At 37.5% G+C, this 18,178-nt stretch overlaps 1 protein-coding gene across 2 annotated transcripts in view; it reads left to right on the plus strand.

The window, feature by feature from the left end:
• PLPPR5 (phospholipid phosphatase related 5) overlaps positions 1–14,918 on the plus strand; it is a 44,548-nt gene extending 29,630 nt beyond the window's left edge. The window contains exons 4-6 of one of the 2 annotated variants that reach the window (XM_027740797.2): positions 2,645–2,821; positions 4,518–4,637; positions 12,713–14,918. In XM_027740797.2, the coding sequence (XP_027596598.1) occupies positions 2,645–2,821; positions 4,518–4,637; positions 12,713–12,745 (330 nt within the window). In that variant the 3' untranslated portion in view covers positions 12,746–14,918. The other variant, XM_039378353.1, reaches the window with a different exon arrangement.
• The last annotated feature ends 3,260 nt before the right edge of the window (positions 14,919–18,178 follow it).

Here is an 18,178-nt window from a genome sequence, read left to right on the forward strand (position 1 = left end):
TGATTTATAACTTTTCCACCAGAATTAAGAAGAAAACAACAGCTTAATGATATTTTTTTCTTAGTGCAAATCAGATCTTTGACTGAGTGGACTGTGTTAACATATTGTTCTAGAGCTGCAAGAGGTCAAGTTTAAAAATGGGTTATCTGTGAATCCTGGCTTGGAAAGAGGCTACATTTGCTATATAGAGTTTTGCAAATATACAGACGACTTTTCATTACATTGTTTCAGGAAAAGTTTACCTTGTTTCTCTTGATTCTTAATATTTTAATATAATGCTATTCTTAACATCAGTGGTACCTGTTATTTAAAGAAAAGACAGAAATAGTACCTATGCTGGCAGAACCCTCAGGTTATTTTGAGTAATGAACTGGGCATGACAATCTTGATTGCACATATAGGAAGGGACTTCACAAATGGAGGTCATTACTACTCATGTGAGGCACAGCATGAATGTGTTGTTTCTGCTCAGTGCTTTTGTCTGAGTAGGAATTTGAAGGACATGCTTGGTTGTGGGAAGATTTTGAGAATTTTTTGCAGAGCACTTTTCAGTTTAGCTTTATATTACAAATGTTGAAGTTTGACTGAAGTACTGCAGAATCAATCATTTGTATTGTGTTTTGTCCTAATAAAAATGCAGATATTCTTCTTGAGTGATGACCAGGTGTTATAGGTTACTGAAATAAGCAGGTTTTTCCTTCTCAGTAGTAATTTCAATTTAATATGCCACAATACAGAATTTCATGCAGGATAGTTTCCTGACAACTTCCTTGTCAACTTCACCCAAGCTGTTCTTACTGTGTATTCAAAATATTCAAATATTTTTGCTATCACCAGATGTCCTAACATGTAGTGTGAATGTGGATAATGGTGGTAGTATTCAGGACTACAATGAGACTCACTAAAATAGAGGGTTGCTGAGTTAATTCATTGTGCATTACTCTGTTCGTAGCTTGTAGAAAACCAGTGGGGCTAAAAAGCTGGAAATTACAGTTGCTGTTTTCCAGCCTTCTGCATGGTAAGAGTAACTCACTGAAGATAGCCTGCAAAATATAAGGAGCTAAGATAAAAGGATAGTCAGCAAAGGGAGAAACACTGTTTCTGAAATGGTCTAGGAAGAAGAGAGGAGACATGTGGCCTGGAGATACATCCCAAACCTCTTTTTGCAAACCTTTTCTCTGTCTGAATTAGTGGAAAGCTTGCTACTTGTTTGCTGTTTATCATATAAAGTACACTGAAGATTTGTGTTGCAGTACTCTGATGTGATTTTAAGATTAAGCTTTGTTTCATTCTCTAAACCGTGAATCTTTCTTCAGTGTTTTGGACAAAATTATTGTCAGATATTGCTCTTTTTGAACAAATTCTGTCCACTACTTTATCAGTTAATTTATCCACACTTTCTAAACCAGTTCTTGACTGGATTATTGAAGCACTTCATTAACTGATTACACAGTAAATTCCACTGAAGTTTCAGTTAGTACAGAAAAAACCCCAACCATTTGTTGGCCAGAAACGTGGTACTGGTTCTTCATCTGTTTCCCTTTGAAGTTCAAAGGGAACATTTGTGGCCAAGTGTGTCATTACACACTTGGATTCTCTAGTGCAGCTCCATAGGAAATACTTGCATTCCTCCATCAAAAAACTTGAACTCTGTTTAAAATTTGAAGATTTAAGAATTTCAGGGGGTTAATTGGAGAAATTGGAAACTTTTTCCTCAAAAATCTTGTTGGTTGAAGTATATATATTTTTTTTTTTTTTTGAATGTGGAGAGTGGAGAAGTCTTTCAAGCAGTCTTAATGCCAAGATTCAAGAGAAAGGATATTAAAATATTTTATATTCATTTTTTCCATTGGCCCATCAGAGCTTGGAAAGTGCTGGCTTAAACCTAGTAGGCACTAATGCACCTTAGGGCAGAAGAGCTTCTCTGTCATCAAGCAGTGCTTTTAATTCAGTAGTATTGCACAGGGAGAGTCAGACTGCAAGTAGGGCAAATGGATTTCTCCAGTCTGATGCATAAAACTTGCTGCATTTAGATTGGTTTGTGTGAAGTACAGAGTTGTATTAGTTCAGCACTGGTTGAAACCATTACACATTATTTATAAAAGTGAATGCTGGCATTTAGTTTAATTTTCACTGCTGTTTGACACTTTTCTTTCACCTTTTCTCTGATTTTTGACAAATCACTAATTAGTCATGTGAAGGAGCGGTGTAAATGGAAAAAAGGCATTTGCTAATAAAAATAAGGTCTTTATGTAGCCCCTTTCAGAGTAAAGATCTTTTTCTGTAACTGTCAGCACTGCACAGTGGAAAATCAGTCTTTTTACCTTTATAAAAATAAATAAATACATAGATTGGGAGTAATAGGATAGGATTATCTAATTTACCTGGTTTTCTGTGGGCTTTTCAGGTTCATATAAAATGTAATTTTGCTGTATGGTCTGCTTCTATTTCTATATCCTCAGCAAAAGAGCATGGTGACTTTATCTAGTGCTCTATTTCCTAATTATTTTCCCACCTCCCCTTCTAAAAAAAAAAAAATAGCATCAAATACACAGAGTCTATTCAAACAAAATGTAGAGCTTTTATCCGCTAATTAGTGGAAGAGATCCATCAATCTTACACTGTCTTCCTTTCTAATTTTCAGATGTATATCACCAATACAGTGAAAGCCAGAGGAACAAGGCTTGCAAAACCTGTTCTATGTTTGGGCTTAATGTGCTTGGCTTTCCTTACTGGAATCAACAGAGTAGCAGAGTATCGAAATCACTGGTCAGATGTAATAGCAGGATTTGTAATCGGAATATCTATAGCAGTCTTCTTGGTAAGTGTGTATCTGTGTAACTTCTGTTTGAAAAAAATCAATGTTTAAGTTTGCATCTCTAAAAAAAAAATAAAATCAGACCACTAAATGACAAAAGATGTGTTGCTAATTTTAGGGGTTTTAATTAGTTATCAGTTTCCTTTGTTATATTTAGATACTCTCACAAATGTGAAGTCATGAAAGGACTGATCGTGTGATCTCTTTTGACTTCCATATAAACCAGACTGTAGCATTTCAAAAAGTAATCTTTGCATCAAGGCCCACTTTAAGGAATTATATATGCCTCAGAAAAACATATAGTTATGATTTCATGTATAAAGTATTAAATTTGAGGTAGTGATACCTACACTGATCAGAGAATAGGTAGCATTTGTTTTTCTGACTTTAAAGTAACCCTAATGAATTCCTTTCATGTTGATTTGGGTTTACATTGAAATTTTGTGTTATTCTCTATAAAAAAACCCCACCATCTTTGTTTAGCCTTTTCCTTTTCTGGAGCTGTGTTCCAAAACCTGATTGTTAACCACAGTTCCCGATGACTAGTGTCTGTGTCAGAAAGCTATTTCTAATCTATTAATCAGCTCCACTAATATCTGCAGTGCAAGGCTATAGAATAGAACAGTCACTGCTGTTTACTGCCTGCAAGTTTGTCTGCCTGGCTGCTTGTAATAGTTCTAAGTACACCTTTGATTTTTTCCTCCGTGAAAACACTTTTGAGCTTTTTTTTTCTTGGATTACAAGGTCTTGGTCTCAAGATCTTGAATCTGAAGACTTGGCTTGGCTGAGAACCCTCCCAGGGATGGCTGCGATGGGTATTTTCTATCCTCTGAGAAATGCAAGGACAGTTGCAGGTCTCCTTTAAAATATACCTACTTGCATTTCCAAATGTTCCCTTCCACACAAGGTGTCCAGGAGTTATACTTGGTTGTTCATGTTTAAGTTTTTACATTCTGTTCATTCCCCTAAAGTAATAGAAAAGAATAGAGAAGAAATCTGTCCCACACTTTTTCTTGTATTTTGTGATGTATATTGCATAAACTCCTTTGAGTAACATGATATCAAATTTAGTTGTGTTTTGAAGAAAATACAGTTGGCAAACATTGCTACTCAGCTGAGCATCTGAATTAGTAGAAACACTAATTTCTGGTGTATATCACATTCCTAAGTCCCTGTGGGAGAACCACTGCTGCCCTGACCAGATTTAGAGTTGCCGTTAGACTTGGGGATGGTCCTTGCCTTGTTCCCTTTCTCACTCTCCATTTGAAGAAGTCTTTGCTGATCAAAACTTAAAGGGTACTGGTCTTCATAGGAGTTTAAGGTTAATGCCATGTGCTGCTGCACGTGCTCTGGACATCTCTTCATGACACTGATAATTGGTGTTCTGTAACGGGGTTCGTGCCTTAGTGTTCTATTATTCAGATTGAGTAATGGATTTTCTTTATAAAGGATTTTCTTTATATAAGAGGGTTTTTTAGTTCCCAAATGATGCATGTAACAATAAATTGGTTGAAAGTCTTTTGTCTTGAAATATTAATTAAGGATTTTCTGTAAAACACGAACTTCACATTTCAGTGTTTCTACTGTAAAGCTGTGACTAAAGCTGGTGTCATTTCTGCCTAATTATGGATGTCAGGATCAAAGTTCAAAAAAATAAGTTGTTCCTTAGCTATTCTGTTTATCTTCTAATCCCTTCTAGGTTGTTTGTGTGGTAAATAACTTCAGAGGACGTCAACCAGAACATGAGCATTCTCATATGGATAATCTGGCCCAGATGCCCATGATCAGCATACCCCGAGTAGAAAGCCCTTTAGAAAAGGTAATGTTTGACTTTTTTTAAAAACAATGAAATTAAATGTAGCTTTCCTGGAAGGATGATCCCACACTATCTTAACAAGAGTGCCGAGGTAATCAGATTTAAAATAAGGAGACATGCCAGTGAAGGAAAAAGAAGGGAAGAATTAATTCAGTGACAGTCCATGGGAGGCTCTTTATGTCGTCTATGAGGACAATGGCTCTTTATCTGTCCAGTTTACTGCTGTAGCTGCTGCCAAGTCCATGGAATCAGGATGAGTAGTAGATCTGAGGCCTCTTTCCTTGTGGTCCTGAAGTAAATTTGATTAACACTGTCTGAGAGTCCACAGAACTTGAAGTGCTTGGAAAGAAAATCTAACCCTGGGCCCAAGGGGTTATGCAATTCAGGTACAGGTGGCATTTGTCCTATTTCTTTGTGATATGTCCTCAGGCTAGTATAGAGCATCCAGTCCCTTCTGGATCAGCTGTGGTGCTTTTATCATCAGACACATGCTAACCCCAGGACAGGGTACCCACTTGGAAGTGAGAGTAACATGGGTCTTATAGTAACTGCACAAACCCCATGATCTCTTGTCAAAACAAATAGGATTTTGGACAAGGGCATGCTAGTGATAATTTTCAAGCCAAAACTTTTTGCTTGAGTAAGTATCACAAAATGTGTTTAAAATTTATTTTAGTTTACTGTGATGACCATTTTTGTTTTTTGAAGATGATGTTGTACTATGTGTTAGGTAAGATTATGTCTGAACAATTTTATGAGCAAACAAGTAGTGAAATAGATAGTAAAGAATTCCACAATGGATAGGGCACTAAAAGTACTTTTCTATGGCATTCTTTTAAGAAGAAATGTTTTTAATCACTTCCCAGTCTGTCTTAACCACTTGGAAGTGGTGGAAGTTGTCCTTAAGTAAGAATTTCTGCTGGCCCTGGGCGTTTTATTCCTTTCCTTGAAGGGAAAGAAGATTTCTTTTCAGAATGGTCCAACATGCCTTTTTGAACCAAATGTGTCTAAGCTACTTCTGCTGATATCTTGTCATAAGGAGGTCAGAGTCTCATTTGCTTGAACAAGTATTTACATGATGAGTGTGTATCTTCAAAATAATCCATTCAGTAAACTTTCTGTAAAATGTCAAAACAAAACAAGATGTCAGTTGGCCTAGGACATACCACACTAATAAGAGCATGTCTTATTTACATGCTAGGCTCTCCTGCAATAGCAGCCATTTCTGTGGCTCAAAAGCCATCATAACTAATAACCCTGTCACTCATGATGAATAATGTTCTTTTCCTGAGACTTGGCCTAGTTCGAGATGCTGTGGCAAAAGCTATTTGTGAACTGCCCAGGACTCTGATATGAACAAACTTCTTTCATTCTGAGCTCGTATTCCTGGGGCAGTAGACAGCAGCTGTTTGCTGGCATGGAACTTCTCTCTAGATAACTAAATTGGAGACTGTCTGCAGGGTGCTAACACTTGGTGAGATCTCAGTGTATAGTTCATCTTTGTCTGTGTTGCAAAACCTTTCTCCTTTCCAGACAGAGAGGATGGAATGTGAGGACAATAATGTGGAGACTTTGCTAATTGTTGGGAAATGCTTTCTTCTGTTTCCGCTCTCAGAAACTTTAAATTTGAATTAGCAAATAATTAATGAAAAAGTTATTTACGTGTGAGTGCTTTAGATTTTGAGTTTCTGTGGATTTATTTTTATTTTTATTTATATTTTTATTTTTATTATTTTTTTAATAAGTGCTTAGTCCAAAGTTTTAGATAGAAGACAGACCCTGTTTAATAAAAGGCACTAAGAATAATACTTACGGGGAACTAAGGTCTAAATTAAGTTAGTTAATCTCAATTAATTACCATCACTACAAGCATTATTAACTTAGTCTTTGCTTTTTAACTCCCTTCCTATTTTACATCCTTTGTTCTCCACTGAAGATGGAGCGATACTAAATAATTTGTGTGCTATTTACCTTTGCCTGGGTATGTGTGAATTGATTTTCACTACGTTTCAGTTAGGACTGTTCTAGTTCAACATTCTGAACGCACATAGATTTACATTTGGCTTATTTTAAAACTGTATTTCCTTATTTTCAGTCTGCAAGCTCCTGTGCCAATATTAAAGACAGCTTACTGTCAGAAATTAGCTACTAAGAGTAGCACAAATCCTAACTGTCTGAAGTTATCAAAGGCTAAGGCAGCGCAAGCATGAAACAATGCGATTGTGATTGGTGTTTCAAAATAATAACTGTATAGGTATCTGGGAGCAAGCAATTCAAAAATCCTGTTTTAAAGAACAACTTCTTTAGAAATGCCCACCAGGTACGACCTCACTCATTGCTATTTTGTTACAAATTCACCCCTAAATGAATAAGCATAGGGTGCATCACACAGACCTGGAAGCACGTTACTTTTCTGTTTCCAGATCTGCTACTTGCTATTCCAGTGCTTTCTCCATGGAGAATGAATGCTCTTGGCATGCTCGCCATCCTGCCACTGTCTGAATTCTGGTGGAGGTCGAGCTACATTTGAAGTGCACTTAAATAGGAATAAGTGTACTTGTAATATTCTGAATTGAGCTGCTGCTGGTTAATGACAAGGTTAGATAACTGTTTGCATGACACTTCTGTTTAATTGTGGTGCATGCAGATGATTAAGCTGTTCTGCACGGGTACCCACTCCTCATACATTTAAGCCATAGTTGCAGAGTGTCTCCTTGAGGAATCCTTGCCAGAGCTGGCTGAGCAGTGCAGACTTAGTGCTTTTACCTTAACTACAATCGTATTCAGAATTAATGAAAAGAATGGAAGCCAAGAAACCTCATCACTCACCCATCTGCCTCTTCTTCTCTCCTATCTCTGATCCTGTTCATCTCTTACAAGATAATTTGTGTTTCAGTTAGCTGGCACTCTCCTACAAAGAGTAAGCTCTCATTCTGCCACAGTCAAGGTTACAGACTCCTGTTCTTTTGCAAGACTTACTGAGAAATGGGGATATTCTGGGTGTTACCTGGAAGAGTTTAAAAGCTCAGCTTCATCCAGTGCAGTCACAGACTGTGTTTTCACTGTTTCAGGGGAGTCTGACGTTATTTTATGCAAAAGTCACCTGAAATTGGCTGGGGCTCACAGAGGACTCCATGCATGTCTTGTAGTAGCTTCTGATTCTCCTAGCCTGTTTTTAAGGGTTTTTTTGGTTTGATGTTTTTGATTTATTTTTTTTTTTAAATAAGTATTCTAGCTTCGAAAAAATCAAGCAACATGGACAATTTTAGGACTAACTGAGGCAGTAGATAGAATAGTGAGAGAGAAGGTTTTAGGAGGAAGTGTTTGGTTAGGAGATGTGCTATGGTTCATCTCCTGTGGGATGAGATAATTACTGTGTCTGATAATCAGTTCTTTCTGTAGCTATTCAGTGTTACTTATTTGCACAGAGGGTTCTTTGCAGTGCTCTGTTTGACAGCTAAGTGCATTAATTCCCCAAGTTCTGCTTGGTGTTCCTTTATACTGCCACTTCTGTCAGCAGTGCCCAAACCATGTTCCAAAACACAGTCCCTGTTCCTTGTTACAAAGTGGTTTCTTACACTTCCCCCATAGGACTGTCTATCCGGCATGACTGAACTAGAAAGAGATAGATTAGGTGCTCTCTTTTCCTGCTATTTCCAACTTTTAATGGTTATAATTATTTGGAATTCCTCTCATAATATGTGACATTGCTGTTGCCCATCGTACCAGTTGCTACTATCAGGGTTAATTGTCCCAGAAATCTTGTTGAGTTTGACACTATAATTCTTTTTCTATTGTGTATGTGCCAAAGGTAGTGGTGATAAAACCTTTTAACAGTAGTAAGTGTAGGTATTGCAATGAGTTCTGATAGTATTTATTATGTGCCCTTGTGATCACACAGCAGCATGGCCTAGGGAGTCTGGTCTGATCCCTGCAGCTCTCCAGGGAGACTGAACACCTCTCACTGAGTTCACAGCTAAAAGCAAAACACAAAGATGTTTTAGCTCATCGTGCTATGAGCAAATGGGGAAGATGGTTTGTGTCTATTTCTGTTGCTTCAAAATGTTTTAGTTGATAAATATCCAAATACTGTAGTGCTTGATGTCCAAAAGTATACATAGGTATCCATACATAGTTTCTCCAGGTAAGTTTGAGGAGAGCCCATGTGCTTACATTAGCTTATAGGCAGTTTTCAAATTTCTGTTGGCATAATGGTTCTCCGTGATAATACAGTCTTTTAAAGGAGACATAATACAACATTGTTTCACACACCTCAACGCGTAGATGGGAGAGTCAGCTCATAAAAAAACGTAAGCAATTTTGTTTCAATGTCAGGCAGCTGAATTTGCATTTCTATCCTACTCTTCTGCTTAAATCAGCTTCTAGGGCATTGTACAAGAATTATTTCTGTTTGAATGCAAACTATGATCACCACGTCTAACGTTTAAATAAAATAATATTTAAATATGGGAAGTGGAACAATATATTCAGTGTGACCTCCCCAACCATGCATGTTGTAGATGTTACAGAATCAAGGTATTAGTAACAATCAAGAAGATCCTTTGCAGCGAAACTCCCTCAAAGCTCGCATCATTAGGTTCTTCTCCTGGATATCGGGAACAGACCGTTTTGAACAGCTTCGCATAAGGCAATAAACGTATGTGCGCGAGAGCGCACCTGAGTGAGCGTGTGTGAGAACCGAGGCAGATGCAGTGTGGCAGCAGCGTTCTGTGCAGGTCTGCAACGTTTGAAATGGGGAATTTCACTTGAATGCATTTTTTTTCCTTTAAAAATGTGATTGTCTAGTAAAAGCGTAAAATATACTCTGCGCACTCCGAGAATTGTACGATAACAGTATTATTATTGTTCGATAAATTATGATTTGCCTGAACTACTACCATAGTATTTTTCTGTTTCTTTTAACAAGGACTTGTAAAACTTTGTAAAACTTCTAACAGTTTTACAAATTCCTGTTGTCAAAAATGAAAAAATTTTAGGATGATGACTGTTTCTGAATATTTCTAACTGAATTGATGATAACAGAACAAAAAAAAAGTTCAGTATATATAATATATGTTGAAAACTGGAAATCACAAGACATTTCAATGTATTTTTTCAATGCTTTAACATTATAGCATTGCTTATGAACAGAAATTAATTAAAACTTAACAGAAGATATACAGGTGTGGATCATTTCCCCAAGTAACCTGCACTCAAGGCTTAACCTTTATCTTTCCCTTTTTTGTTAGTGGTGTGAGAGCGTGGTTATGATGCATGCCTTGCTCACCAAGCTGATACTGTCTGTTTAGAATGGATAGTACAAATACTGGTGGACCTGTCTGTGAAACTGCTGCCACTGAGCAGACCCTCAGCATTTCTAATTCTTTTGAGTACTGTAGGGAAAATAATTTCCCGTGGAGTTGGAGAAGCTGAGGTCTTGTGCATGTTTTTCGCTTGTCTCCTGCATCTGTGTGCATCTGTTTGCTGACAGTAGTTAGTATCTCACACTGAACTTTGTGACAGTAAACCTAAGCAGAATTAAGAGAGTTTAAATGCAGTTATTCAAGGAGGGATGCTGTTTGTTAATTTTTTTCTGCTGAGTCTCAGCAAGGCTTATTTGTAGTTTTGCCTGAGACAATAACGTGAAAAAGCATGAATAACCAGACAGTTGCATGAATCTGTATCAGTGATTCTTGCCATCAGCAAGTGATTAATTTTGACCTAGTTATGCATCACCCTTCTGAGTCCATTGGAAATGAATTGACAGTCCTTTACTAGGGTCCAAACCAATAGGTCCATGATCAGGAGCTTAGCAGTTCTCTTTGAGGGTTTATTGAGGAAGGGAGATTTTTTTTCTGTTACTATATCCCATGCCTCTGCATGTCCTTCCAGGCATGGTGACCCACTCATTTTGGGAGTATAGCTGGCAGGAGTATGAACCACATTCTCCTTTCCTTAAATAATAGTTATCCAGTCCCGAATTAATGTCACATGAAAGAGCAGTTGGTTCTCTGCATCACAGGCAAATGTGTGTCACTTAGGGAAAGGGATGGCACAAAGCAGGACTTGAAAGAATTGATTAGAATAAAGAGGAAATTTTTTCCCCTCCAATTTCTTGTTTTTAGACCATTTTACTTGTTAACAAAGTGAATAATTTTAGACTGATGATAGTTTAAGTTGACAGGATGACTTTTCAGGTCCAAATAAAGAAAAATAAAGTAAATACTATGAAGAAAATGTCATAATAGCCTCACAGCAACTCCAGAATCACTGAGTTTGCCTGCTATATCATCTTTTATGTACTGAAAACAGAAGATGGCCAACCAACCAAAATGCTTTGAATTCTTAATTTTTGTTTTCTAATTAGGAAATCTAATTTTGCATTTCTTCTGCAGTATTAAAATCTGCAAGCAATGACATTTGTTAATATTGTTTACTGAAAACATTTTCACAGAAAGTGGCACACTTTTTTTTCTAATGCTTCTTTTAAAATTCTGCCTATGGTTTAATAATTACTATTTTTTTAAAATATACTTATTCTGTTTTGGAGAAGAACTTGTATAGATGCTTGTATATAGATGCTTACTATTTGGTAGTATTCTCTTATGAAAGCTGTCATAAAATACAGCAAGAACATTGCTAGAGCTAAAATGCATGTTGTAGGGGAGGTGGAAGACAGCTTCTCCTCCTGGACACAGTACAGTTACAGCACAGTGAGAGTGAGAGCAAAGCTGACAGCCTGGCTTGGAGAGGGGGGATAAGGAGCAGCTCTCCAATGCTCCCAGTCAGGGTATTTCTGATTTCCTTTATTGTGCAAATCAAAGATGCCTGCCTGCTTTCCCCTGCACGGACTGATAGACAAATATTCTGACAATTTAAAGAAGAACTGAGAAATATAAACTTAGGTGGTGTCCACTGTTTCTCTCTGGCACTTTTTGTGCTGTGTGATAAAAAGATTTTCTGAAGGACTTCCCTTAAGCAAAAAACAAGAGGTCCCACTCTCTCCAAGTTATCTACATAATTCATCCTCTTCAGCTTACACCTCCTCTCTTCTGACTTTAGTCTGCTCCAGGAGGCAAAGTGATGAGAAAAATCCGCAGTGCTTTGCTTGGTATTTTACCCTGCATGCATTTTTGTGCTGGGGAGCAAACACGTGGCCTAACATTGAGATTTCCTTGATTAACTTTATGCATTGCATGTTTTATAAAAAATGGTGGCAGTCAAGGGTACTGTGTGTGCCTCAAGGGAACGTACATTTCCTTTGGATCCTGCACATCACTGTGCAGTTGAGACTTTACTTGTCGAATGTTTGCAGAGTCACTTGCTTGGGTTAGAGTATGAAAAAGTAGCAAAGCTCTTTGGGATGCTGAAGTTTTACTGTGTAGAGTCACACATAGTATATTCACATTCTGATACACATCTTTGTGTTCATAAGAATCGTCCCATTGACAGAAAGAGGAAAGTGTTCTTACACAGCAAGTGAAGAGGACACTGTAGTGATTCTGAAAAAGAAATTTTTAATATGGTTCTCAACTGACAAATGCAATTTGATTGTAGCATTTTGCTACTTGATTCAGTGCCATCAAGCTCAGGGGGAGAAATTATTCTTTAAAAAATTAATATTAGAATTTTATTTACACTGAAATAGAAAATGATAATCTGTCAGAAACGGTCATTTTAATTTCTAGGAATTTTGTTTTAAATCACGAATAATGTAGCAATAAAGGTACAACTAATTCAATTATTCACGTCGTTACTTCATTAAAAAAAAATCCAAAACATTTAAAACTAAAATATTGTAGAACTGTCACACCTAATAACTTTGTTCAGCATACTTCCCTATCCAGTCTTTCAGCGGTTAACAAAGAATTGTCTTGAGAGCGAGTGAGAGCACTGCAGTGAAAACCAGTTTTATTTACAATAAAATATTGGAAATATTGTAAATAAAATATTGTCCTGCAACAATCTCTAAGTACAAGGCTGCCCTTAAAGCTCAAGAGGCAAAAATTTTCACAATGGTGACTGCTATCTGTGTGGTTTTGTGGTTTTTATCTGTTTGTTTTTCCTTTAACTTGTAGAACCACATCACGGCCTTTGCAGAAGTCACATGATGTTGACGCTGATGTATATTCACTCCATTGGACTTCATCTCTTTTCACAGCCCACACATGATATTTGCAGTGTTATCAAAAATAAGAAATTTTTAAAAGTCCTATTTATGACTTGATTTTTACATCATTAAAATGATACCAACATTTTGAAGAATTCTTAAATATTAGAAGGTCACTTTACTTTCTAGCAAAAATATTAACTGTTTACTTTTATGATGGAATGGGACAAACTGAGCACTAATTATAATACCCTCTATTTTGGCTTCTCATTGTTTTTAATGGTTCATGTACCTATTCCAACAGTACTTTGTATTCTGATTTAACTTTGATTTTTAAAATCTACATTTTTAATTGAGCATGAACTTGTTTCCATTTGAGGCGATTTCAGTGTATAAAAACTAGACAAATATTATGTTATGTATGAAGATGCTGTTTGCACATTGTATTACGCTGTATTTCATGTAAGATATCATTCAAACAATATGTTACATGTAAGACTGGTGCTTCTGCTTTTGAAGAGAAAAAAATGCCAATTTTTACTGTAATAAGTATTGTATCATAATTAAAGGTTTATTTATTTGGATATTTTCCTGACATAATTGTAGTTGAATTGTTGTTTTGTAGTTCTTGAATGTCTTGAATGATATATATGTATCTAGGTTAAAAGAAATGAAAATAATATAGCAAGTTTGATCGTTGATATATTCTTTATTACTAATGATATCCCATGAAAGGTTAAGGGCTCTGTTCTTAGCTTAGCATATCTGATGGAAACCATGCTATTCATAAGTTATTTAAATGAGTTATTTAAGAAAGCCTGCATCTTCTCATGTTTGTTGTACTCCCTGATACTATGCTGGGAGAATGAGTGCTAAGGTAAGAAGAGGGTCACTGGCTTAGTGAGAAAAGTGCATCTGAATTTCTACTCTCCATTTTCATGGAAAACTCACAGTAAAGCCAAAATGGCTTCATTAATTTTCTTCAGCCTAAGTGGCCAGGACAGGCAGATTTTCTACAAAGCTTTCTATCTCTGTTTGTGTTTCAGGCGCTTGTTCTTGGGGGAAAAAAAAAATTCCTCTGCCAGTTTGTGTGGTGTTGATGAACTGATTTTTCTTCAACATCAGGCGATGTTATCATAGCTCTGTTATCGCTGTGAATAATCAGATTAAGTCTCCCCTTTAAAAGACAATCGTGCTGACAATATGTAATGAAGTTGTCCTATAAAAATTGAGCACCAAATGGATCGGAATATTGTAGATGCTGACGACATTCTTAATGTGTGCAACTCTGGCAACACATGTGTTTCCTCTGGCAACAGCTGATAAAATGCTAGCACTACAGAAACATTGAGAATACTATTGTTCAGTGCAGGCTGTTGAGCATTTTAGGCCTTAAATTTTCCACAGTTCAATGTATTTTCTGTACGTTAATCATTGTTAGAGTATGTTTGAAACATAAGGATGTAGAAGCGGGTATATTTTTTTCGATGATGAATTTTAATGCATTCCCACATAGTCATCAGGTAATGCCTGCTTTTTACTTTTTGTTTTAACCTCTACTTTCACTAAAATTCAACTACCTAAAGAGTGCTTGGCAAACAGGGCAAGGCCAAGTCGTCTTTCAGTGCAATAGAGCATTTGTCACGAAGTCATTGTGCTAAGCTGAGAATTAAGAGAGTGAAGAAATATATCAGTGGGGAGAAAAATCTTAGAATAGAGTCCTTAGCTACAACTACAATACTTAGATGATTGAAAATCCACCTTTATTAGACTATCAGCTGTGTTTACAAAATCGTAGTAGATCCAAAGTTTGTATCACCGTGTTAGGCACACTCACCCTTCTCTTAGTCTAGGTAGTTAGGGTCCAAGGTACTAATGATTTCTCTGTGTGCAGATTTAAATGAAATCTTCACTCGTTTTTGCATGGTAGCAAACCTGCATTTTTTATATCTGATTTATAAGATTACCAAGAGATTCTTTTATGTTAAAAGAGATGACTCTTTTTCAGTGTACTGTATATCATCAGCTTGTAACTGGTCTCTTTCTCAGGATCTTTCCCAGGCAAATATTTGGGTTAAATTTATCATACTATCTCTGTGAACCAGCAGTGAGAAAACAAAAAGAGAGACACTCTGCTGTATAATGTATTTTTAAATAAAATAATTTTTCATTCATATGTAGTGTATGTTTTTTAGATATCTGCTTTAGATATATTTTGGTTGATAGTGTACCTATAACAAAATTATGATTTTTTGTCAAATGCATTTGTTGATATATTTTCACAATGAGTCAGGAATCGCCACAGTTAACTACCTTCCCTTAGAGGTGGTTCTGCTGAAATTGAAAAGCATTGGAAAAGGAGCTGTATTGCAGAGTCCCCACAGCCTGTTGGTGAAGGACTCTCCCCAGGATGTGGACCAACCAGGCTCCAGACCCTACTTTGATTAATTTTCACAAGTGGCAAGAATTTGCTCAGTCACAGCTGTAACTCTCCACTGCCCTGAAGCTTGGGCCTTCCTTCTTCCATTCTGGACCCGAAAAACCTTTCAGGAGGAACGTTTTGCCAAAACAAAAGTAAGTTGGCATTTTCTGACTAAAATGTCTTTTTGGTGGTTGCTTTTAAAAAAATCCCAGTGATGAGCCTATGATAAGCATCATTCCTCTTTCAGGGAATATTCTGGTGCAGAGTGGTTCCTACTGGAAACAGTGTGGTTGAACCATTTCAGTGGTTTTGAATGCAGCTGATTTTATTGTTCTTGTAGACCTTTTCTGTCTGTACTTCAGTAAAATAGCTCTGCTCTATTTATAAATGAGATGTTTAAGAAGCATCTCTAATGTTATATGCCACTGTGTTCCTAAAAATGGAATTTGTAAGGCATATGGGGACACCAGCTGGGCTCATATCCATACCATTGCAGACTCTTTTATATGTATTCTGCTGTTTGTTAATAATCACGAACTGCATTAGACATAGGGTGATAGCACCCAGGCTCCTATCTCTTCAGCTTTCAAAAACGTTAATTTTAACAATATGTATTAAAAGAGGATAATGTTGGTATTTTTCAGCTGCATTTTTCTTTCATGTTTGCTGTTGCCTTCTAATTTTGTTGCTGCCCAAGATCACAGTAAGTGCTACAGTCCATTTGCACATTAGGTTAGCAGGGAGCTTTTTATACTCTTCTGAAGTCTAATTCTGGTATTTCTGAGGCTTGCCATCAGAAAGCAGAATGCATTACATTTTAGGAGCAGATAAACTGGGTCTATTTTGATCTAATACATCGCTGGCCATCTGCACAGCCTTGGCCTTGGGGACACTCAGGAGCATTTGCAGACAGAAAAGCGAGCAGACCTCCAGACCTCTCAGCCCTCCAGCACCTCCCTCCAAGCACATCAAAAGCATTTTTACCCATCTCTGCCTCTGACAGCTGACTCAACCCCAACACACCGGATTTTCCTGCTGTACACCAGCATGAACACTTTTGTTCTCCCCTCAAGCACCTTTGAGATACTGGACAGATCAGGCAAGATGCCATGTCCTCACCCTGAAGTGTACTACAAGCACGACTGCAGCTGGAGCCAGCAGCTGCCTGGTTCTCTTTCGGACAAGTGGAAAGCTAAATGAAGACCAAGTTTGGTTCCAGCTTTTGGCCTTCCCCTCCACTTTCTAGGCCTTTTGGTTTTCAGGGGCTTCCACAAAGGAAACTAAAGGAAATCTTTACAGTCTCTCTACCTACTTGAACTTCTGCTGCATGCCTAGGGTGTGAAAGCTTTACACTTGCTATTGGCCACTAGGGACTTTCCCTAAAACAGCGTTGCCTTTTTGTCATTCTCTCCTGTGCGAGGATGGCTGAAAAAGCTTCTTAGAGTTTCCAGGTTTGACCTGATGTTCGGAGAAGAAGACGCTGTGAACACCCCAGAAATATCCCTGCCAGAGTGGGAATTGGAAACCCTGCTGTGACTGTAATGAGCCTGGTTGTTTCCTCAGCACTCGCCAAGTTGCCATGTTAAGGTATGACTCTAATGGGCTTACTGTTGATACCAAGGTGCCTTATCATGAAACCCTAGTACACTTCCAGCACAAAGGATTAGGTACTTGGTTCCCTGCTCAATACTGGAGCTTGTTCTTTCTCTTTAGAGAATCCTAGGAAGGACAGCATATCCTGAAACTTGTCCCCCATGTCTGCTCAATGCTCTCGCAGACAAGCTGGTGGTAAGCTAGCTGTCATTAAGGCTTCCAAGATGCTTAGCTTCCACTTGCCTGAAATGATATCATGATCCAGGCATGTTTGATGATCATTCTAGCTGGAAGCACTGTAACTGGCTAGTGCCTGGGCTCCAACTGCATTTTTTCTGAAGATGATGATGACATCCAGTTCTCTGCCTATCGTGTCCTTGAACTCAATTTCTTCCATTCCAGTTGTCAGCTTTTGATACTACATTTTGCTGTGAGATGTAATATTCACATGGTATAAGGGGAGCATGACTGTGTTCATCCGCAGACTGTTTTAGATACCCTTATGTGCCTTCTAGTCTGGTTTGTTGTTGCTAGCTGTGTAAAACATTTGGAAGTAGGTTAATCTAATTGAATTAGAACAATTTAAATCTGAGCAAAAGTATACCCTCAGAGGTTTTATATGATTCTAAGTAATCCACAGTAAATCTCTAGCTAATTCAGATAAACCGTCCTGAGTTGTCCCCTGCGTGAACAAGTCCCAAGCCTTTTTTTTCCCCTTCAGAGTAGCTCTGCTGTTGTAATATCTTCCCCTAGTGACTACAGCCAGAACAGTGTGCAGCAGTCAGCTTCCTGAAGTGGTCACATCAGCAAAATAATCATCTGTCTCTAAATTGTGCATGTGCCAGTGGCTTTATTAGTAGACTGGGTGCAGAGGACTGCTCTTGGGCTCTGAAAGTGATTTAGAATGAGCACAATGCTAATCTCCAAATGTGAAATTACTGAATCCATTCTCTAAGATGGGGACTTCAGTAGAAGCTCCAGTAAAGAGCTTTAGTCCTCAAAACCAAATTCTTTGCGCCAGTGTTCTCATCTGAAAATGTTCAGAGCAAAATAAATAAATATAAGAAACCTAATCCTTTTTCTGGCAAATCTCTCCCTAAATACCAGTGTTGTACCTAAATACATATTTTCTGCAGCTACAGGGAACTTGTAACCCTACTGACAGTCTTTAATGTGGTTCTAAATGCTAGATCCTTGAGTTGTGAATTCCTAGGATTGCTCTGAAGTAGGCAAACAATCCTAAAAAGGGGAGTAAACATGTCTACAACTTTAAAAGAAAAACTAGAGCTACAAAATGAGAAGGGGATGAATTTCAGAAGCAGGGGAAAAGCCTTCTTATGCTCATTAGCATGTATGCCAATTTGAGGTAGATTTGCATTATTTTTCTAACATAAAATATTAATACTTTAGTGAATGGCA

This window comes from Pipra filicauda, unplaced genomic scaffold (genome assembly GCF_003945595.2).
Source record: "Pipra filicauda isolate LSUMZ 115617 unplaced genomic scaffold, ASM394559v2 scaffold135_size2527700_pilon, whole genome shotgun sequence".
In the NCBI taxonomy this organism is placed as follows: Eukaryota; Metazoa; Chordata; class Aves; order Passeriformes; family Pipridae; genus Pipra; species Pipra filicauda.